Genomic DNA, 25,073 nt, shown 5'->3' on the forward strand with positions numbered 1-25,073 from the left:
GTTACCAAAAAAAGCCCATTTCTTTGGAAAGTGAAGACTTACAAAGAATATCAGTTTCATGTGCTATACTATAGTAGATTGAGAGCTGCATTAGTCTATGGAGGCACAAAATCAGAAGGCTTTGTTAGCACATTTTCCAGCTAACATACTATATTAAAATAGTATGTTAAACTATATTGCAATTAATTTCATTAATTAATGAAAGTGGCTTGACTAACAGATTTTGAATTGGGATGAAGGGAGAAAATATTAGGTAGATATGCATAATCAAAGTCTTACAACATTTTAGAATAAGATAGAATAACTTTCAATCAGAATAGAGCTGGAAGGGACCTTGGAGGTCTTCTAGTCCAACCCCCTACTCAAGTAGGAAAGCCTATACCATTTCAGATAGGTGGGTGTCCAATCTTTTCTTAAAAACCTCCAGTGATGAAGCCTCTACAACTTCTGAAGGCAAGCTGGTCTACTGGTTAATTGTCCTTCCTGTTAGGAAGTTTCTCTTTAATTTCAAGTTGCTTCTCTCCTTGATTTGTTTCCATCCATTATTTCTTGTCTTCTCTTCTGGTACTCTGGAAAATAAGTTGACTCCCTCTTCATTGTGGCAGCCGCTCAAATATTGGATTACTGCTATCATGTCACCCCTAGTCCTTCTTTTCTCTAGACGGCTATACCCAATTCCTGCAACTGTTGTTCATATGTTTTTGTCTCCAAGCCTTTAATTGTCTTAGTTACTCTTCTTTGCACTTTTTCCAAACTCTCAACATCTTTTTTGCAATGTGGTGACCAAAACAGTATTGTTGATGCAGTATTCCAGGTGTGGCCTTACTAAGGCTTTATTAAGTGGTACTAATACTTCATGTGATTTTGATTGTATGCTGTGAAATATTAGTACCTCTTTATAAAACCTATAATGTGGTTTTGGTCACCACATTACAAAAAAGATAACTAGAACATAAGCTGTTATTGGGTGGAATTTGTGATTCATAAAATGTTCCTGACAAGTAGATTATAGCTCTCAAAAGTTTGTGTTGCTATTTATTTATTTATTTATTTATTTATTTATTTGTCTTGTATGCCGCCCACTCCCGGAGGACTCCGGGCGGCTCACAAAAGACAAGGGAAAGAGGGGAACGAGACAAAGACAACATATTAAAAACAAAACCAACATTCACAATTTCCGTGGAGGTAGATGCTTCTCAGCTCCCCCCAGCCTGCTGGAACAGCCAGGACTAAATAAAACCAAGTTTTAAGATGCTAGGATTTATATTTGTTGCAGTAAATAAGCACAGCTTTCTCCGTAAATGCAATACATGTCTATTGGAAAGTTAAATGGGATTTTTTCCAAGGTTAATGTATTTTGCAAATGTTATTTGCTTCCAGTTTCCAGTATCATAAAATCATAGAGTTGGAAGGGGCTATTTAGGGCATTAATTCCACTGCTGTCTATTCAGTGCAGGAATCTAAATTAAAAGTCCCCTGTGTGTTCTGCTCTATTTTGAATAAATCAAGTAAAGGCATCTTTATAGATAATTGGCTCCGTTATTAAGCAGTTCTTACTAGGAACTTTTTTCTAACTTTCAGTCAGAATTCATGTTCTGGTTATTCAAATCCAATGGGCTGACCTCTTTATGCATGTCACATCTTCTGGTATTTTAAACATGCTGATACCTCTCTTTAATTGTTTTAAAGCACTATTAGGTGCCCAGGATTACATTGTGTGAGTAGGGAAGCCATAACCATTGATTGATTCATTGATTGTATGGATGAATAATAAGGCATGATATAGTGTGCTGATTTATGCTTTGTTTAACCAGAATAACTCTACATATTAATAGTATATAAGTTGAAGTCCAGATCACCCTAGTGAAATTGTAGATCACCCTAGTGAAAGATTACTAATAGTTCCAAAAGGTTCAGAATCTTGCAGTCACTACAATAAGAACTATCTATAGCAGTGATGGCAACCGTTTTTGTCCTCACATGCCGAAAGCATGTGCACGCACACAGCAGTGTGTGCATGCGTGCTCACACCCATAATGCAATGTGCATGTATGCCCCCTTCCCCCCTCCGCATGCACATGTGCCCCCCCGCTCCCCATTTTGGATCTACTAGGCCTCCCTGAAGCCTTCTGGGACCAAAAAATAGGGCAGGGGCCCCCATGTTCCCCCCTCCCGTGCATGCCTACACTGTTACTGGAGTGCCATAGGTTCGCCATCACGGATCTATAGCTTCCTGGCTATCCTTATCACCTTTCTACAAACATATTCATTTTTTTCTGAAAACATAGTACCTATAAGTAGATACAGTATTTAAGATGGGGTATAATCAGTGTAGAATAAAATTAGTAACAATTAGTAACTTAATGATAGATCAGTTAGCATGGTCAGTGATGAGGAGTTGTTAGTATCTAGAGTTCTGTACTTTCCTCACTCTAATATGTAGGTTTCTTCTTTAGTTATTATGTTATGAATTTTCTAGAATGTCTGGGTTACAAAAACAAATTTATAATTTGTTACATATTGATTGGTTCATTAAGTATGTAGATTAACCTGCAACATCAACTATAACTATGCTTATTTGGGATGAAGCAGGCAATCTTAATAAATCGTTCATTTTAATGTTTTTACAAGTGCTTTTCCAAAGCACTTAATCCCTCTTTTCAACACATTACACCTTGTTAAATTGTGGACATGGTACAATTATTATTCAACATTTACTGAATTAAAAACCTATTTGTATTTTTGTACTCACAGTGAGTGACAGCAGGTTGGCTGATCTTTAAAACAATGAGAAGCTTCGGCATAGTAAAACTAAATTTGTACTTGGATGAAAGTCTATTCAGGAATCCTAGGGTTTGGGATTTTTTTTAAAAAAAAAAATTGGCATGGCAAATCACTTCTCTATTGCTGCCAAGAAATTTACATTGACTCTATTGTATAGCCACCAGAAGTTGTGCTCAGCTCAAGAACCTTTACCATAGAAGTGAAATATGTCATAGTTTATAGTTAGTGATGGTTCAATTTTTTAAACATCATTTAAAATATTTACTAATTATAATGATTTGGATGTACGGCAGGGGTGGGTTTCAACCGGTTCGCGGCGGTCCCTGCGAACCGGTTGGTCGCCGAACCCGGAAGTAAGTAACTTCCAGGAATGGTGAAGGGCGCGCCCGCGGTCCTTACCCGGTTTTGATGAGTTCTGTGCTTCCACGCATGCGCAGGACGCATACAGCACCTGCGCAATTGTCAGGAGCAGCTGGAGCATCACGCAGACGCTAGTACGCATGCATGCACCGCGCGCGCGCACGAGGACGCCACCAGCCCCGTTCCAACCGAACCGGTTGGAACGGGGCGAGAAACCCACCCCTGATGTACGGTAAGGAGATGTAGGAATTTAGCACCCACCCGTCTCATAGAAGAATGAAATATTCTAGGAAATATTAAAAAGGCAGAATATTATACTTGCCTGGATGAGAAAAGGAGAAAGCAGCTTCTTGCAGTTTCCTGCCCCTCCCTCCCTCTTCAGCTCCAGAGTGATGGGATTAAGACATGGCTCTCAGGACATGATAGGATTAGCCCTGTATGTATCTCACAAAATGGCACCTGGGAAGATTACATCACCCAGCAAACCTACAAAGTTACCCCTGCATGGCCCCATGGGAGTCTGACAATCAATCTCTTACCCAGGTGCTTTTTCTTTGCCCAGTACCAAAAAAACCATGTGGTCCTGCCCACCATTAAACCATCTTTCCTAGCAGTCTTCGTGTTTCCAGTGTCTTTCTTCCCACTTGCAACTTGAACCCAGATGGACATTTCTTCCGACAGAGGATGATAATACAGATGTCTTTTTAGAGGAAAATTGCAAGAATCGTAATGAAGTTGAACCATATTGTGTTTAAATTGATGTTAATTTTGCATATTGTTTGTAAGCCATGATTTATGTTGAGGTGAAACCATATTTGAGGCTTCTTTTGTAACACACATCTGTAGCTTGGTACACTTGCGAACCCAGTTAATATGGAAAGATTTTGCTGTTCCTGAAAAAGGAAAGACAACTTGAAGATCAATCTGCACGTCCACTAGAGTTTTAGGTTGAAAAAATTGAAAAGGTTTATGTTGCTTATTATTGCTGTTGCTGTAAGGCCTATAAAAACTAAATTCCCGATAATGCTCATGTAATGTATAAATTATTTATGAACAAAAGCAAATCTGAAGCCCCACAAAGCATTTGAACATAATTTATGAACTTTGCAGAGAAAATAATTTCATTTCCAAATATCAGTATTTCCACTGATGGGAAGAGGTTTAAATCACCTTCAATACAGAAAAAAAAATGTGATTGAAACTTCTCTGTAAAAATATATCTGTGTGGATGTTTGTGGATTAAATCCCTAAACAGTTGTCAATGATCTGTTCATATCATAGAAATTTAGTGAAATTGAATGAGTTATGGGTTACTATTCATATGATATGCTATAAAATATTGAGTTACCAAAATTGATTTTTCAGACAAGATAATAACACATTACAATCCTTGTGGTTGCAATTTTTGGTATATAATTGCTAATTGCACTACTTGTTGTACAAGTAATTGTATTTTTAAAAACGTTTAGCAAATCCAGATAAAGAATCATTTTTCAGAGATACTATAAAACTAGTTTTTGCAAATGTGAGCCATTTACTATAGCTTATTTTAAAATAGGTCCACTAATTTGGCCTTAGCGTGAGCCATTATCTCTTGGACGTGAAATATTCTATATTTACTTTAGATGTTTATTGCTTTTTATTTTTAAAAAATGTTTTAGTGTTTTAATTGTAATATATGTTTTAATTGTAAGCCATCCAGATAGGCATCTATAACAATTGTGTAAATGAATGAACAAAGAAAGAAAAAAATATACAATCCTTTTTAGTTACTAAAAGGAAAACATCTGAATCAGGCTTTTATGGAAGAAAGCTCAGCTAAACTCAGGAATCTAACTTGTTTGGAATAAATGTGTGTACAATCAGTGTGGTTGTTTTCTGTTAGCTAGTTAATCAGATTTGTAACCCATTTACCTACAAGAACTCAAGATAGTATATATAACAATTCTACCTCATAATTCTTATCCCTCAGCAACTATTGTCTCAGGAGGTTTGAACTGAAAAATAGAATTTGGTCCAAAATGACCTAGTGAACTTCCATGGTGGAGGGTGGATTTGATATGATCTAGTCATGAGCCAACATCTTAACATGATTTTTTCCCCTTAACATGATTTTTCTTCTTCTCATAATTTACTGTTGCCTTGAGGCCTTGCTTTCAGCTCACTATTTTCTTGTTTACAATGTTATTTTAAGAATAGCTTCAGGGTAGAGACTGAGCAGATGTTGACTTCTCTGATTTTAGGCTTGCAACCGAAATATTTTAAAAGGTTAAAGAGTTTCATTTGGGCAACTTACAAGTTTGCAGCTCTCCCAATTTTCCTTTTTCCTTTGGGTATATAATGCAAAAGAGATTTTGGAATTTAGGACGAAGTTTTTTCTTTCTTTCGCTCAAAAAAAAACACCTGAATTTATGAAACAGGAAGTGGTTATTTTGAAACAAGGTAGTCTTTTGTCATTGGGTCTGTCTTCATATGTAAAAGGTTGAAGGAAGACGGGAAGAATACAGTTAGGTACAAACATAAAATCACCAATGAGGTAAAGGAATATTTTGATAGCTGTTTAGCTAATTTGTGGTGGATGTTCCCAAGGCTTTCTATTCCATATGTAAGTCAGAAAGAATAAACTGTATTATCTGGGATGTGACTGAAAAAGTGAATCTATACAAGTAGTCCTCAACGTACGACCACATTTGAGCCCCAAATTTGTGTTGCTAAGTGAGCAATGTATTGCATTTTGCCCCATTTTACAACTTTTTTCACCACATTTGTAACACGGTTGTGAAGTGAATCTGGCTTCCCCATTGACTTTGCTTGTCAGTAAGTCGCAAAATGAGATCACATGACTTTGGGACACTCCAGTCGTCATAAATATGAGTTAATTGTCAAGCATCTGAGTGTAAATCAAGTGACCGTGGGATTGCTGCAATGATCATGAAAAATAAGTCCCTTTTTTCAGTGCTGTTGTAACTTTGAATCGTCACTAAATGAAATGTTGTAAGTCAAAGAGTACATGTATGTTGCTGATAGTTGCATGTTACATTCCAGTGAATGTTGACAATGAAAGAGCCAGATGACAGTTCTGTTTTTTTTAAAAAAAGCATTCTTCTGAATGACTATGTTCCAAGGGAGGAAAGCCAGCTGCCATGAATGGGTAGGTGGAAAGTTCAGAACAAGCGATCTCAACATTCAGAGATCAAAGAATGAATGAGAATGCTATATCTATACAGGAACAGGTCTGTTTGAAATATATAGTTTATGCATACAGCATATGTAGAAGTTTCATCGATTGTGATGAAATATTGAGAGAAGTAGTAAAGATAAAAGAGACATTTTTGGAAGTGTCAAGACGGATGGAAAAGAAGAAATAATGAAAGAGAACTACACGAATAATCACAAAATGAGTTTTTCCACCTAAATCAAATATTTTGCATTTGTGGCTGGAGTGTAACAAATCTGGTAATCAGTAACATCTGGAATGGTGCAAATTTGCTATTCATGACATCCCATCTTAGCAGAAGATGGCCAGTAATCTTAACCTGCTGCACTTTTTGCAGCCGCATAAATTGATGAAAAGAATGACTTACATCCTGTCCTTGCAATTACAACTGTTGCAGCATCCTTGTAATCATATAATCAGAAATTGAGCACTTGGCAACTGGCCTGTATTTATGATGGCTGCAGTGTTCTGGGGCCATGTGATCCCCATTGGAAACATTTCCAACCAGCCTCCGACAAGCAAAGTCAATGGGGAACCCAAATTTGCTTAACAATCATATGATTACCTTAACAACTGAAGTGATTCACTTAACTATAACAAAAATGGTCATAAGATCAGGCCCACATCACTTAATAAATGCCTTGCTTGCAACAGAAATTCTGGACCAATTGTGGCCACAAGTCAAGGACTACCAGTTCCTGTCCACAAGTCAAGGATTACCAGTTCATGTGCAGGAGGATTTTTCCTCTTTAGGGCCTAATAAATTTGGAAAGGATATTGCTATAAGGCAAAATTCTGAAGAACAGTTGAGTATACTATAATCTATTTCTGGGAATCCCATCAACAGCTGAAATATTTTCATACAGATTGATGATGTCTTTAGTAGGAACTGAATCGCTTCTTGGAAATATACCTTATGGATTTGTGATTTTTCAATTTGATGAATAGGAAGGATGGATTATGGAAAGTACACAATTATTATGATAATTTAGAAAGGGTAAAATATAAATGAATTTGTAACCACTGCTTTAAATATACATGTACATTTTATGTATACAAATGTATTAGATGCATATGGACATGTTATATAAGATTTTCCCCCTTTCTTTTCTTTTCGTTTATTTCTTCTTTACTTGCTACTTTTCTTTATTTTCCAGAGTGGATTTTCAGGATGGTCCAGTAATGGTATTCTCACAGCCAATTGACCTCGAGACTGGGTTGAATCTGAAGCCACGCCTCTGGGCTCCTATCCTCTGACTCCAGTTTCAATCCAGTCTGGTCAGCATAGAGACTAAAAAAGCTTTGACTCCTGAAAGAAAAATCCATTCTGGACCCTCCTCAAACCTTTATTCTTCTTACTTTCCATTTAAAAATTTGTGGAAAACCATAGATAGATACATGGATGGATGAGAGGGAGGGAGGGAGAGGGGAGGGATGGATAGTTCTCCCTGTCCAATCATGTCTGACTCTAGGGGGTGGTGCTCATTTCCTTTCCTTGACTGAGCATTGTCTGAAGGCATGTTCCATGGTCATATGGCCAGCATGGCTATATGCTAAGTATCACACACGCAAACACACACACATACACACACCATATATATAAAGCTGCATTTTTAAATAATCATTCCAGCCATAGTTTATATTCCATTGTTCTCTTTCCAGGAATAAAGAAAAAAATAAAGATTGCATATACTGTCTGTCTACTCACTCATATTGATAGAGAAGAAATGTAACATAAAGTGACAGAATGAATCAGGAAATGAATACCAAGTACTTTTATAAATACAGAGAGTCGGGGGGAAAAGGATGCAGTTAATGTTTCAGAAGAATATTCTGCTTTGGCAAACTAAAACTGTAGAAAAATGTCCAGTTTCTGTTCCTATTTATCTGCACAGATGGATCTTTTGCCCATGACTTTCAGACTGTTGGATTATCGATGGTGCTGATAGTATGATTTTAATGTTCATTTTTCATTTGGTAAGATGCCTAGAACTATTTGGGATTGGTTAGTGTATGGATTTCTAATAATATTAATATCTTGCATTATCCACAAATGATTTTGGAAAACTATAGAATAGGAAGGCTTTTATGTATGACTTTTAATGGTATGAGATCATTACAATTCCTGTATAAAGAAGATAAAATACCCAGCACATTTCTCATGTAAAAGGACAAGAACATAATACTTTTCCCAAAGGAAACAAGGAAATTGAGGACTGAAGCCTTTTAGTTCGGGGCCTTGGATTTTTAATCTAAAAAATGGTGAACCAATTCATGCCTTTCACCAGGCTACAGAATACTAGGAATGGGGTAAACATTAATAACAACATCCGTTTGAACTATTTTATCTGGGAGGACTATTAAAACATGTGTACATTTCACTTTTTTCCCTCCAAGAAGATTGTTTATGGTTGCTTTTTCAGGAATTTTTTTACAGAAACATCATCCCTGCCCCCTGCAACTACAGTGGAGAAAGATACATTTTTCTAACTAGCAGAGAGACAAGAGTATTGTGTGTTCTTTTAGGGGTGACAGAGCACACGTACAGGGGGTTGCTTTTTTAACTCTCAAGTTGGCTGTGGTTTATTGCTTCAGAGACTAATAAACATTTTCTCAGAAAACATCTGCTTATTTCTCGTTGGTATTCTTGCCTTGAACTCTCAATTATTGCCATTAATCATTCTTATGCTGTACCTATATAATTCCTGAGTGTTTTCTAACCCAGTTTTTTTTTTCAACTTTGGCAACTTTAAGATGGGCAGCCTCCAATTTCCAAAATTCTCCAACTAGTAAATTGCCAAAGTTGAGAAACCTGTTATTCTTATTTCCTATTATTCTGTTCATTGTATTCTGTTCCTCTTTATCTATTATCTACCTAACCCGTTACTCTGTACTTCTGCTTATTGCTCTCTTCAGACTACTTATTTACTTCAGTACAAATTTATATAACTGTCTGGTGTTAAGTACTCTAGTGCTGTGTTTTGCTCTTTTAACACTGGCGTGTGTTACACAAGACTTCTGTGTGAGGCTACCTTTGGGTTACCCTGGGGCTGGTTGTGTGTGGAGAAATGAGTCCTATTCATTGTGATCCTCTTACTAAAGGGAATGGACTCGCCTTCATGTGTTCTCAGTATCAATCAGTCCTTTTGACAACAATCCCATTTATCTTCACAGGGATGTCTATATTTTTCCCATAATGTGTTGCAGTTGGGGAAAAAATCCATATTGGAAATTACTTTCGCATCCCTATACTGAGTCTCTTGCTAGTCTGCATGTATAGCTCAGAAAGGTATCTGCAATAGCATTTTGATTTATTGCTGAGAAGGGTTGGGGTATTTCTTACAGGTTCCTCCTTGCACTCATTCTTTTCTGATATCTTCTTCTGGGGTTGGGGAGTGGTGGGGATTACCTTCAAGTCAGTGTGAACCTCTGGCAATTGCTTAGACAAGTCCCTGCAGTTTTCTTGGCAAGATTTCAGAAGTGGTTTTCCTTGCATCAGTCCTAGGGCTGAAAGATAGTGACTGGCCCAGGTTCACAAGCTGGCTTCATACCTAAGGTGTGTCTAAAACTCTCAGTCTCCTGGTTTCTAGCCTGGTTATTTAACCACTTCACCAAACTGTCGTGCCATCACTTTAACCCTTTTCCAATCTTCACTCCCCAAGTTTCCTCAACCTTCCTGGCATGAAGTAATCTTAAATCTACTACCCTTTTCTTGGATTCAAGTTGATCTTTTCCTATACCCAAAAACTGACCACTCTGGTAGCATGTGAAAAAAACGTTTTCATGTGTGTGAAAACAGTTGGTGTGTGGATGCATACATGAAAATGGTGGAATCGAGAGAGAAAACACTGGCAGAGGGTGTGGTGGCCTAGCATTTAAGATGCTGGGCTTGTCAACCAGAAGGTCAACATTCAAGACCCAAGTTCTGTGTGATTGGATGAGCTCCCGCTCTTGCCCCAGCTCCTGCCCACCTAGCAGTTCAAAAACATGCAAATGCAAGTAGATAAATAGTTACCACTTTGATGGGAAGGTAACATCATTCTGTGTGCCTTGGAGTATACTCACCATTCTGTGTGCATATAGTCATACTGGCCACACGACCACAAAGTGTCTTCAGACAATGTTGGCTCTGTTGGCCAAGAAACAGAGATGAGCAGCACCCCTCCCCTAGGGATGGACACAACTTGACAGGTGAAACCTTTACCTTTACTTGCATCAAGATATTGGCATCAGGAGAGAAAACACTGGCAATTGCAATGCCCTTGTCCTACATAGTTCTAATTGCCTCCTTTTAGAAATTGCCTCAGCTCTTCTTTATACTCACGGAAAAGATTTGGGTTTAGGTTTAGGTTTTGTTTTATTTATATGCCGCCCTATTCCCAGCGGGACTCAGGGCAGCGCACAAACCCAAGGAGGGAAAGGGAAACATAAGAACTACAAATACAAGGCATTTAAAAATAACCAACAGCCACACAAATCGAGAGGGGGAGGGAACTCATCAACCCCATTACCCATCCCTGTGTTATGCTACCCCATCTTTGCCACCACTTTCTCCTAGAGTCTTTCGAGCAAGACATACAGTGGTGCTAAAAACTTTGTGGGCTTTTTTTGAATTTTCAACATTTCTTCATAAATATTAACCCGAAACAGAATGAAGAGTTCCCAATTAAACTATTGAGTGAAAAATATTACATTTGTTCATTTATTTACTGAGGAAAATGGCATAGAGCTGCAGAGCTGTGTGTGTGTGTCAAACGTTTATGAACCTTTGCTTTCAGTAACTGGGTGCTCCCCTTTGACAGCAATAACTACAACAAACATTTCCAAAAAATGCATGTTTTAGATGCCGAAATGCAGAAAAGTCAAATGGATTCATAATCTTAAGTACACAGGAAAAGTTTTTAACTTCCAAACTGGATGTGATTCATTGCTTCAGGGACAAATACATATTTTTTTTTGTAAATAAAAAAAAGTTCTTAATCTTCTTTGTTGAAGTTTGTTGAATACATGTCCTGTTTTTAGCCTCTTGCCTCTATGTTTCTTTATATTAAATCCAGAGTAATTTTCACCTTATTTATATATCCCTATTTTGTCTTATTCCTATTCCTTACATGTCTATGTTTGTAATTATTTATTACTTTCTCCTTCTCCTATAGTACTACCTATAGAACTGTTCTTATTTTTTTAGTATTCTGCGGTGCCTGCTCTAAATTCTCTGTATGTTTATACGCCCAGTCATCAACAAAGTCACATATTAATTTCTTGCAGGTGCTTTTCCTTTCTTGGTATTCTGCTGCCAGATAAGCGGAATGGCTGAGCAACTTCCGGTCTTAGGCTGCTGTTATGCTGATTTGACTTTGTCCTAAATCTTTTAGACCTCTGGATGGTCTCTGCTAACTGCCTGGGTCTCTTTTCCAAGACTTGCCAGGGTGCTGGGCTTCACTGAAGGAGAAAGGAAGGAGGAATAGAATGTTTTGTACTTCTGCCCTACCAAATCATCCCTGTGGTTTTTGATGCTACATCATGGTTGCTCTGGGTGCTATCTTTTCCAGGTGCTGCTGCAAGCATCTCTGAGGTTCTTGGTCATTGGTGCAGCTAAGCTAAGCTGTCCCTTGGGGTTTTCTGGGTCTATTCCTCAACCATTTTTAAACCTAGCCATTGATGCTTATCGTTCTGCTGTTGCTGCTCATGCTGCCCGCCAAGTTCTTCTAGCTGTCTTCAACTCCTTCCTCTCTTTCACTTTCCACACCTTCCTCTTGATGATGTTCATCGCACAATTGCTTTTTTTCACCTTCATGTTATCTTTGTTGGCACTCTAGACAAGTGTGGTAGCCATCAAAAAGAGGAAGAGATAGTGTGGCTGTGTTCTGCCCTCCTTGGGGGTGGGGGGCTTTTACACTTTCTGGAAATTTAGATAGGCATATAAGAAAAATAAAGAAGAAGCAAAAAAAATTGCAGAAAATTATTCTCATATTGCTGTCCACATCATTTTGCAAACAAGCCATTATGTCTGAGGATAGTTGTATAACACCATCGTTTGCTCTGCTGATTCTTTCCCTGTTGTTTTTGGAGTCAAACAAATGAGTTTATTTAAGGATCCTGCTCTCTATAAGATTTTGTGGTTGCTGGCTTGTCTCTATATCTCTGCCTTCGGCTATTATGAAGCCAACTCACTGGCCTTGCTGAGTATTGTGCCCAAAGCGTCAATGATACAGTATATATTCACAAATAATTCTGCTATGCTAAAGTGCTTCACTTCAGTGTTTTGATTTGTCTTGTTTCGTTTTAAACTGCTATACTGTCTTCTGAATTTTATTTGCTTAATAGAATTATTCTTTATCAAAATGACCTTATTTTTGGTAATGACACAAGGGTGATTTTCTTCTGTATGCTAAATGATATCCGACTGAAATAGAGCAACAACAGAAATGTGTAGCGTGTGTGTTACTTTTTGTTTATACAACTAATTAATTATTTTCTTGAGGAAAGAATGGATAAAAGAAAGAGACCAATATGATGGACAATCTAAATTGGGGGAGGGGGAAAATAAATTTACTTCATAGTCATAATTCTGCCTGAAGTTCTTACTTTTGCTAGCTAGGAAGTTGCTAGATCTATTTTTTCACAATTGAAAATTAACTCCAAGCCCATCAGCTGTTCTCAGCATGAAGCAGACGGCCTTTTCATGGTAACAGCTTATTATGACCACTGAAAGGAACACAGTCCCTGAAAACAGACAATTGTCCCTTTCTCATCTTACAATTGCAAGGCAATTTTCACAGACTTCTTTGTTAATAGACAGTTGCAGTTCAGCTGCTATGGCTTCTGTTGACATACACTAATCTCAGTTTGACATGCCTCACACCTCATGGTTCTGTCGTCTGAAAAACTCAGCATTTTTTAAAAAATCATTTTTATGGAAGAATCTGTCTGTGGACAGCAGAATGAAGTGCACTTGAACGGTTTTCAGATAAATCCTTTAAGCTAAGAATTATGGGAATTGTTGGTGAACGTGTCTGGAAATCATCAGGTTGAAATAGCCATGAAATTTCTAGGACAAGGACAGTTAAAGATGCTCTATTTAGATTTGCATTGAAAGTAGAGAGCTCTGACACCATAGATGAGGATTTCATTTTTAAGGCTATTTCTGAATGCTTTGGTTGTGGATTGCATTGCCCATGCCATGTGATAAAGGTGGAAAAAATAGCATGAGATAGAAAGTATAGTCAAAAACCTATTTTTATTCAGTCTTTTGCACTATTAAAATTCAAGGTAAGTTACTGAATCAGATAAAAAATTAATAAAAAGGAAGCGTTATAGTGTAACAACACATAGTTAAATTATAAAATTCTCTGACTAGCTGTGCTACGGTGATACTCAGCAGTTTAGTTGAATAAGGAAATTTATTGCAATAGACATTGATGCATGTTACCATTAGAATCAAAGGCAGTAGGTCCCAACTTCCAGCTGTTAAGGAGAAACACTAGAAGAAGATTATCATCTGCATGTGCTGCTTGTGAGTTCAGATGCTGTTCAACACAAAGTGGTTGGAGGATCCAAACTGAGTCAGTCACTGAGGCCAAAAGTTTATTCTTCGAAGCTTTTGGGAATGAACCCCTTGCCACTCAACAGGAGTGCTGATTTACTACCCGTTTACAGGATCTAAGGGTGCAGTGACATAAGGAAACCACAACTAATGATACCATATAGATACAATGCGTAGAACAGCAGAGCGCACACATTCTGGAGAGACAGAAGTTCCTTGAGGATGGATTCCAGCACAAGCCCGAATGCTTGGAAGACTAAAAACTTGGTCCCAGTGACCAATTCAGATTGGATCCTGGGACATGTATATTCACAGAGTGATTGTGTTTGTGCTATGCATGATCCAACCTTGACCGAACTACCAATCTAATTATTTAGATTTGTTCAACATACAGAAATGGACTATAAATTAATCATACATTGTGACTTCAAACACTACCCTACCCTACATTACACTACGCTAAAATGTGATTCACTACAGTAGTAATTATTTGGTTTTGATTAGATGGCCTGATCCAGCTGGGTGTGCAATTTAATTCTCTCTTATTAGAATATACATGTGCAAACTTCAGGAAATTTCCTTTTTCTCTCTACATTCTATAATGTTACCTGCTATGATTTGTCACCAAACTACACAATATTTTTTTTATAAATGTAAACTAACTGTCTTGTCAAGATTAATTCTTTCATAAAATGTATATTTTATGTTGGCCAGAAAAACCCTCAACTCTAGAAATGGTTCCCGTAGGGGTGATTTGGAATGAAATCAGCACTACTTATTTTCTAAAATTAAACTTCCTGTGAGTATGTTTTGTGGGCCAGAGTCCACTTCTTCAAATTCATGAAATTTTGTTGTGAGTACATCTGGGGCTGTGTATGCAAGGAAGTGAAATCTGGCCACAAAAGAGGCAGCAGATTTACCCAGCTATACTTTCCTCAGTTTTGTTTCCACTTTAAAGTCACTTATTAAGAAAAAACATTTTAAAATAATATGCCCCAAAATGTTCCTTCTAAGTTGTACAGGCTTGCTTAAGGTTATTTGAACTTAAGCAGACTTGCTTGAAGATAGTTTTTCCTCGACAAAGTTCTGAGTTAACAGTCTCAAGTTGGATTGTAACCCAAATCATAGATAATCCTGTTGATATCTCTACTGGGTTTCATTAAATGATCAGGAAGTGAATTACTGAACAGATAGTTGAATACTGTAAGCTATTAAAACTGGAAGCAGTAATTCTTTTATCGTCACGGATGAATATTTTTTGATGCAAACATACAGCTTTTCAAGTACCACTTTTTATATGATAATAAACACAATACAGTTTGTTAAGCTATAGGCCACAATTCTCTTGATCTGCAGACATATTTGCGATGTTAGCATTATGCCAGAAGGGCAGTCACAAAATGGCGGCCATCATTTTGCTATTCTCTAGCAAAAAACTATTGAGTTTATTATGGGTTCTCCCCCCCCCCACCAAAAAAAATTGGTAGATATTCTTTTCAGCAATCATACACCATTTTCATTTATTCTAGCTTTCTGTTTGTTCGTTTGTTTGTTTGTTTAATTAAAATTATATTTTTTAAAAAAATAATGATTACATGAGACAGGAAGTCTGATGGCAAATCTGAGAGTACTTTGGTAATACCCTTCACTAAAACTTGTTCTAGTGCTTCCTAAGCTTTAAAAAACATTCCTTGCACATGGGACCAATTTTTCTTTCTTTGAACACAAATCTTTTCATGGACTGCCCAGCACCTAGGAACACAGGATATGGTATAATCCAAGAGTTTAGATCCTTTTTCTATCTAGTTCAGTGATATTTTTTTGTCTGGTGAATGAAGGCAACATCCGTTGAATTCTTCATTGGTGACATTAAATTAGAAGGAATAGATTTCTGCTTTTGCTAATAATTGATAGTATTAATTCCAGGCCATAAACATAGATCAACCATCCTTAATGTAGCCTTCTGAATGCATTCTGAGATGAGTTTCTCCAGTACTTATGGCATGGCCTTTTGAGTGTAATAGTCTCAACTTGTATAGAGGGAAAGATTATGATAATGGTGCTAGCAACTAAAAGTTGTGTTGTAAGTCAAGTACATGATTTATGAGCTCATGAAAATATATTTTATGAAGTTGGATCATCAGCCAAATAGGTAACAGCAAATTTGTTCTCCAGTTCAGTTACCTTAAATTATTTGAGGTAGAGATCCTACATATAGGCGATATATACTCATCATATATACATCATATACTGCAAGCAAAATATTTGTCTTGCCATTAAGTAGTGGCATTTGAAGCTATTTACAAACTTCACAGCATATATTTCACCATTTCAACTTATAGTTTTATTTATAAACAGATGGAAACTTGTCAAAGAGAGATCCAACCTAGAACTAAGGAGTAATTTCCTGAGGGTGAGAACAATTAACCAGAGAAACAGCTTGCTTTTGGAAATTGTGGGTGCTCCACAGTGGTGGGATTCAAAAAAATTTACTACTGGTTTTGTGGGCGTGGCTTGGTGGGCATGGCATGGCTTGATGGGTGTGGAAGGGAAGGTTACTGCAAAATCCCCATTTCCTCCCAATCAGGTGGAACTCGGGAGGCAGAGAATAGATGGGGGCAGGGCCAGTCAGAGGTGGTATTTACCGAACTATTCAAAATTTCTTCTCCCAGTTCTCCAGAACTGGTCAGAACCTACCACCTCTGGTGGTCCATCATTGGAGGTTTTTAAGAAGAGATTGGACAACCATTTGTCTGGAATAGAATAGGGTGTCCTGCTTAAGCATTTCTTGTTTAATAAAAACTTTACCTTTATATTACTTTACTTCCATTGTTCTAAAGGCAGCGAAAACAAGAGTTATGCAGTTTCCAGGCAATCCTTAAATGTCTTCAACAATTTTCCACCAAAGGGCTATTTTACAACACCCAGCAAACCTTGTGTATACCCATCCATTCCTAACTTGGCCACAGATGGTAGACCTAGGAATGAATACTTGCTTGGCCAGTGTCAACACAGTGTAATGACACCATGGAATGAGTTTCTCTGTAAAGCCTCTTCCAGGGGACAGCATGATTTAATGGTTCCATCTAGTTTGCATAGTGGCTGACTGTTTCAGTACTCTGGCTTTCTGACAGTAGTCTGTGGTTTGCTGGGTGTGTTGCTTCACTGCAGCAGGTATCAAATTACTGAACACTAAATCAACAAGGGTTTTCTAGGAAAGCCGTGTTGCAAAGGTACATTGGCAGCGCTAAGATCACAGTCGCTTATTTAGTTCTTCACAAGTTTGACAAGTAATGCTGTGCTTTCAAGTTAGTAAAAGCTAACATGAGTAAAGTCACAGCAAGAACAACAATTTTGCTGCCCAAATTTCCTGGTATTGTGTTTTTTCTCATATGTCATAAAACAAATACTGTACTAGGATGTTTCCCTCTTATTTTTTTGCATTATAGAGTTGTATTATAGATATTGGAAATTCAGATAGTGTTGTTGGTTCTACTAATATAATGAGTATCCTAGGTTTCCTGGTATGGAGAGAGAGAGAGAGAGAGAGAGAGAGAGAGAGAGAGAGAGAGAGAGATTCCCCTTGGACATATGTGCAAGTTATTCTCGACTCTAGTGGGCTGTGCTTATCTCTGTTTCAAAGTCGAAGAGCCAGCGCTGTCCGAAGACGTCTCCATGGTCATGTGGCCGACATGACTAAACGCCAAAGGCGCACAGAACACTGTTACCTTTCCACAAAGGTGGTCCCTATTTTACTACTTGCATTTTTACATGCTTTCGAACTGCTAGGTTGGCAGAAGCTGGGACAAGTAATGGGAGCTCGCCCCGTTATGCTGCACTAGGGATTCCAACCACCGAACTGCCGAACTTTTGATCGACAAGCTCAGCATCTTAGCCACTGAGCCACGAGTCCCAGATAGATAGTTTTAAATTGCCAAAATTGTGAAATTCTGGCATTCTCTCTTGAGGGTATATGCAGTTTGATTAATGAAGATGTACTGGGTCACCATGGAATCCCAATTACATGTTTGGTGCAGTTTTCATTAGGCAAATACCACAATAGTTAAGTGAACCCATTATGCTATGGGGCAGTTTTTGCCAGAAACAGGAAGTAAACACTGGATTCCACCAGAAACATTATAAATTGTCACTGTGACCTTGGGGCACTGCAAACAACCAGAGGTACAAATTGCTTGCTGAGCACCTAAAATGCAGTCACTTGGGCTTTAAATCCGGGTCGAAAGTACCTTTTGGGGGATTTATTACAACTTTGGTTGCTAAGTGACTTGTATCATAAGTGGAGGGCTATTTTTAGTATTTCTCATTTGTTCAATGAACTTATTTGCAGTAGCAGTCTTTTGAAAAGCCATTTTGAATGTAGTAATTTCAGAACAGAATTACATAAAAGAACTTTGACCTGAATTCTTTAATATTTTCTGTAATTATTATAGTCTCCCTCTGTGTGTATGAGAGTTCCAGCATAACTCTGGAACACCTGGGCCATTAAGGAGAGTGAGTGCTGCGTCCTAGAGCGGCAATTGTTTGTGATATCAGTTCCTTTGCAGCTACCTCTGGAAAGCCAGTCGTGGCAATGGGGAAGCCTGATGGATTTGGGGCAAAGTGCCAGTTTGTAGACAGTGCGGGAAAGAGGAGCGCATGGAAGTGGGGAGGGAGAGGGCAGGGATATGGGCATGGGAGTAGGGGGAAGAAAGGCCCCTCTCAATGGCTCCCTGTCAGACAAACGCTTCCACTTCTATAAATACCTGGGCGATACCAGGTTATCAGCTAGTATACACTATAAGTAGATTTCTTTACTCATGGGGGAAATGGGAAGGTGTTCCATTTATTATGAGAAAGGCAGAGGAGATGGGAAATAGTGATCAGTCAACGCCTGCTGCCTTTCCTACCCACTCATATACTGTGGTTGGTAATAAACCTATTTTTCTTAAATGATTCAAGCACATAAGACTGTTGATATCCTGTTACTCATCCTCAAACTGCATAAGTATTGAACACTCGGAATAACTTAGGGAAAGAAGAAGAGCAAGACTTCTGCTTCTGACACTTTATGGAAAATGCACCACTTTTATTTTTAGACTACTGAGGCCAGTATAATGGGAATAGAGAATAAATCTCTGCCAAGGTGTACTAGATAAGGTTAAACTCATGACTGACTATATTTGAATTATCCTGCTTGCTCATCAAAATTCCCTCCATATCCTATTGGGTCATGTATTGACTTTATACTCTGCATTGAAATGGGGGCTGTACAGTTCTCACACATGTAAAATCTGTAAACTCCTTACTGCTTACATTTTGGAAATGACAACTTGTGCAAAAGTGCAATTGTTGGTCATTTGTGACCTCTCCCTTTGAATAAGGGACGTGGTGGCTAAGACGCTGAGCTTGTCAGTCAGAAAGGTCAGCAGTTCGGCGGTTTGAATCCCTAGCGCCACATAGCGGGATGAGCTCCTGTTACTTGTCCCAGCTTCTGCTAACCTAGCAGTTCAAAAGCATGTAAAAATGCAAGTAGAAAAAATAGGAACCACCTTTGTTGGGAAGGTAACAGTGTTCCGTGTGCCTTTGGCTGGCCACATGACCACGGAGACCTCTTAAGACACCACTGGCTCTTGGCCTTTGAAACAGAGATGATACCTTTGAATATTTATTTTCTTATTCGTTAAATTTATATGCTGCCCATCTCACCAATAAGACAACTTTGTGTATTTTTGTGCCACTTAGAAAAAGGTCATCTTTCTTGTTTCGTGCCATGTTTCATATGTACCTGATGAATTGAAAAAGCAAACACATTTGTTCTTTTAACTTTACTAAAGGATGTAATAGGATGCCCTTATCAAGAGAGTATAAACCCTTCTGTAAAGCTAAAAGGACAACAGTCGAGAATTATCTTCCCCAAACAATACCAAGGAAAAGGGCTTTGCTATAGAAGTTGATATGAAATTAGAAAAGTCTTGTTCTGCACTGGCTGGTGGTTTAAAAAGTAGATTAGATTTGTCCATGTCCCTATATTATTCTTTTGGGGATATATTATGCTCCTGTTTGTAATCATATACCGTGTTTCCCCCAAAATAAGACAAGGTCAAGGTCTTATTTTCTTTTGACCCCTGAAAGACCCACTTGGCCTTATTTTTAGGAAGTTCTTACTATATTTGAGGTGCAGGAGGTGGGGAGCGTGGTAACCTCATGTCTGCTGCTGTGTTGCAATATTTTCGGGGAGAGTTTATTTTCGGTGGCTTATTTAAACCCATGCCCGATTGGGCTTATTATCCAGGGAGGTCTTATTTTCAGGGAAACAGGATTTTCAGTATTCATTCATTTGTTTCCAGTATGTAGGGTACTCTACAGTAGCATTCCTAAGGTGATTTAGCATAAGGAATCAAACCATTCAGAAAGGTTCTAATAATGGTACATAATAGAGTATTCATACAATGTGAAAAAGGCACATCTCAAAAGGCTAAAAATAGCTTAAAGCTAGCAGAGAAGAAAGGATCCAGTCTATTCCTATGTTAAAATCAGGCCTGAAATTGTTCTGGAAAATCAGTTTCATGCAGTGATCTTTATAATAAGCTGGCAACTGCCCTCTTGAGAAACTATTACCAATAATTGTTGCTCACTTCTTGTGGGCCAAGGCCTGTTATTGTTGTTGCTTTTCCTTCAATAGCGGAATTTTCCCAGTCCCTGCAAGAAACATGGACCATTCACTGTCAGAAAATGTCAATGCGCTCATATCTCAGAGGGTTTTTCAATGCATCCTTTAGTTTTAGTCCTGTAATTTGACTAGAATATAGAGAGGGAGAAGAAACTGGATTTTGATCTGGCACGAAATAATTGTATCTTATATTTAAGGAGACAATAGAAGTAAGGAAACCTTGAGCTTTCCAATTTCAGCTGCAGCCAGCAGTGTCCATTTGGTCTAGGAGCAGGATCTGATTTATATTCTGTCTTTGCTCAAATGAGCACTCAACATGGCTCATAAATTTTAAAGGCCCAGTTCAAAGATTAAAAAGAGAATGAATGCTAAAAATGATTAACTCTTAAGAGGATGGAGAAAAATCATACATTGTTATAGTCCAGCAACATCTTGGAGGGCTGTATGTTCTCCCCTGGGCTATGGAAAAATACAAACCTGCGTGGCCTTAGTGTAGGCTGTCTCACATTGATTTAGTTATACATATTGCATTTATTTAGTTAACCGTATAAGTTAAAGAATGGCTTCACTCCAAGTCTAGTGGGGGGGGGGGAGAATATCTCAAGTGAAAATCCTGTAACTTCTTTCTTTCTCTTTATTTTTAATTCCTGCACTCTTAAGTTACTCATGCTTTGTTTTTTGTTTTAAGTTCCTGACATGCAGTGTACAGGTTTGATTGATCTTACACATAGCTTTTGTTAGAATGTTACCGTGAATGTTGGATTGTATGTCAGTTGCCAGAGAAATGAATGATCAGTGCCAAATTGGATGGCTGTAACAACTCTACTGCTTCTGTGAAGGGTAATATGCCTTATCCTTTTAACATTTACAGCTGCTGTGTAACTTGCTGATGACTCAAGGAAACCTATGTTCTTATCTTAACCAGGCATTTGTACACTTTAGCTGTTAATATGCATATATGAAAGGGTGGCATGTAGGATATCAAGAAACATATGTGTTCCTGTAGATATCCTTGTTCAGTTGCTCTACTTGTATGTCTATCTTTGTGCTGCCCCAATACACATTCTGATGCTTTTTTATTTCAGCAGTAAAATGGTATTTCATGCTGTAAATCCAATGAAACATGATACCTTTCTCTTAATATTCTTGTAAATTTCCAAATTCATTTTCAGTAATGATATATGCCGCTAGTCTGTAATGCATGCCTTGAATGTTTGCCGTGGCGCAGTGGTTAAATGCAGCACTGCAGGCTACTTCAGCTGACTGCAGTTCGGCTGTTCAAATCTCACCAGCTCAGGGTTGACTCAGCCTTCCATCCTTCCGAGGTGGGTAAAATGAGGACCCGGATTGTTGTTGGGGGCAATATGCTGACTCTGTAAACCGCTTAGAGAGGGCTGAAAGCCCTGTGAAGCGGTATATAAGTCTAACTGCTATTGCTAATCTTAAAAACTGTCATTATTTGGAAATTATGCACAGCGACTCTTAAGAGCAAACAGAATCATATATGATGATAAGCCACTAGCTCTCAGTGATTTTTTTGAGCTATCAGTTCAAATCAGGCTGTAATATGCACAAGTCTTCACATATACCAATGTCTTCTTTTATTTCCCTCTAGGAAATCAAACATGAAGCCAGTGACTTTCCATGTAAAATGGCCAAACATCCGAAAAACAAAAATCGCAACAGGTACAGAGATGTCAGCCCCTGTAAGTATTGTGACCTTCTCAATTTACTTACAAAAACTATAGCATTGTTGTTAGTTTCTCCACAAAATGGCAACCACCGTAGGGGTGCCCGGCATTTCACCGAGCATCGTCATCCCGTCCCCACCGCTTCCAGCTGCTTCTTCCGCCAACACACCCTCGATAACTGCTATGCTGACCAGCCTTACTGCTCCGGCTGTGGCAGCGCCACCTCCTCCTCCTCCTCCCACACTGGCGACATCTTTTTCCGGTGGTCATGTGGTCTGGCTCCACCTGGTGGTGCTGGTCTTTATCGTGGACAGCTTTGAGAGGCGCAATGAGGGTGCGGCCCGCGTTATCGGCACGTTGCTCAGCACAGTTGACAACCAATTTCATCGTATTTATTTTGTACAATGACAATAAAGGCTATATAATAATATATGAAGATTCTCAGTCAGCCAGGTAGAATTGTCTGGAAGTTGTGTCGTGACAATTAGATAGAAGTCCTGTTGCTGTGACTCAACTTTCAGATATAAAATTATTATTTTTCTAATATAATTTTTCAAAAACTCAAAGAAATGGGGTTTTTCAAATGTAATGCCAATCTAGGAATTAGCATTACAATACAGGTAATCCTTGACTTACAACAGTTCATTTAGTGACTGTTCAATGGCACTGAAAAAGTGACATGACAATTTTTCACATTTATAACCGTTGCAGCATTTCCATGGTCACTTGATCAAAATTCAGTCACTGTCTCCTATTTATGATGGCTGTAGTATCACAGGGTCATGTGACCTTCTGACAAGGAAAATATAGAGAAACTAGATTCACTTAACAACTAAACAAAAAGGTTGTAAAATGGGGCATTAGTGCTTAGTGAGACATTAACAAATGTCTCACTAAGCAACAGAAATTTGGAGGTCAATTGTGTATGGAAGACATGTGCAACATTTTTAGGATTAGGTTAGGCTTTACTTAATATGTGGGAGTTACTGAAATCCCCATTGAGTGAGATGTCAAATAAGTAGGGCCACCTCATGAAAATCTGTGGGCCAGGACTTTCTGAGCTAGAAGATTTTATTTTTCATTCCATTTTTTTGTTATGTTGAGCTTCTTTTAGGGAGCTAGAAGACTTTTTTCCACTGTATTTTTTGTTACATTAAGCTTGTTTTAGGGCTTACGGTACAGCTCTTGTATTTCTTATTCCAAAATCTAGGAAACCTGGCAGCCAATTTTTTGCAATTATAGTCAGATGAGGTTCTGGGAATTGCAAATCAGGCCTTCTGAAAGAGCACTAGCCTGGAGTGAATTGTGTAATTGTAAAGAGTCATTTATATTCAGAGATTAGATAAGATAAATCCTGTGTAGAAGAGTTTACACACCTGGATCATGGCTTGCTGCTCTGAATTATCTCATGGTGGAGCAGAAATACCACACAAAGAGCACAACGAAAAGAGACCAAAGACCAAAATGCGTATGAAATATGCAGGGCTTTGGAAAGGAGGTTGAATGGCCATCACTGTAAACGTGACAATTAAAAATCTTCAAATACTTCATAAAAATACCTTGGGATTATAATTAATTATGCACTAAATGTGAGTTGGCATTGTGATATGGTTGCAAAAAGATCAGTTTTAGATTGCATTAAAGGAAATATAGGTCCCACAAAACGGGAAACAATAGCTCCATTGTATCCTTCATTGGTCTGTTCCCACTTTGAGTGTTATAACCATTTGTTGCACCACACTTTAGGAAATATTTTGATAAAACGGAACAGATTCAGAAAAGAGCAATTAGGCTGATCAAGCAATTAAGAAATTGAAATCTATCAACAAGGAAACTAGAAATTGGTAACTTTGAAAGGATCCATAGGGGGTGCTTTCGCTATCTGGAAGGGTGTTATGTAGAAATAGTGGTTATGACATATGGCAATCAACTCCAAAAGGAGGTGGGGCGGGGGGGGAAGCTTACAAAAATGTTCTCATTAAATCATAAGAAATGAGTGTGGGTGGGAGATGGTGAAAGGGGATTTAAAAAACAAATATTTGTGGTTAAAATTTTGTCTCATATTCACATCACGGCCCTGGTTTTCTTTTGCATCTGCTCCATCTCCAAGTGCTACAGTCATCTACTCAGGAGTTTTGATTGTCATGTGTGCTACACATTCAGATTGCCAATCTGTTCTTCTCCATATGTTAGAAAATCTCTACAATCATTTAATAGACTAAAAATCTGTTGAGCCTTCCAGGAAAACTCAATACGTACTATAGTGTTGCACATAATTTTGCTTACTGATCATTTCTAGAGATTCTTTTTATGGTAACCGCCATTGATTTTGTTTGTTTTAGATAAAATGGCTTCCAGTCAGTTTGGTTTTCCTGTAAAATGTAGGGATTCTTTTATATCTGATTGGGCTAAAGGGAACAAAGTTTAGATCTTTAAACTAGAGTGCAGTTACTGTCAGAGCGCTTTGAATATTAATAATCGTTTGGTTGGGTTCTAAGAAATGTTAACTGAAATATGAACAATTTAGGTGAAGCAATTAAGTATTTTTATGATAGAGATTTCAGTTTCTCCTGAGAATGCAAGCAATGGTTTACGGAAAATATTATAAAATCTTGCATATAAGATAGAAACTTCTTCATTAGCATATCTTTATATTCTGTATTGTACTTGTTCTAAATAAGATTATACACATTTTTTTTTAAAAAGGTTAGAGGTTCTTCTGAAATATTTCTAGAACCCGGGGTAGTTTTTATTGCTAGGCGCATCCATGGTTGGCTTCATCTGGTTTTCCTGGTTACAGGGAAT

At 38.0% G+C, this 25,073-nt stretch overlaps 1 protein-coding gene across 1 annotated transcript in view; it reads left to right on the forward strand.

Moving 5' to 3' along the window:
• The window catches only part of PTPN1 (protein tyrosine phosphatase non-receptor type 1), a 105,475-nt gene that overhangs the window by 56,091 nt on the left and 24,311 nt on the right, over window positions 1-25,073 (forward strand). The window contains exon 2 of the mRNA XM_032218085.1: window positions 22,193-22,283. Within this exon, the coding sequence (XP_032073976.1) occupies window positions 22,193-22,283 (91 nt within the window). The remainder of the gene's footprint in view (window positions 1-22,192; window positions 22,284-25,073) is intronic.

This window comes from Thamnophis elegans, chromosome 5, assembly GCF_009769535.1.
Source record: "Thamnophis elegans isolate rThaEle1 chromosome 5, rThaEle1.pri, whole genome shotgun sequence".
NCBI lineage: Eukaryota > Metazoa > Chordata > Lepidosauria > Squamata > Colubridae > Thamnophis > Thamnophis elegans.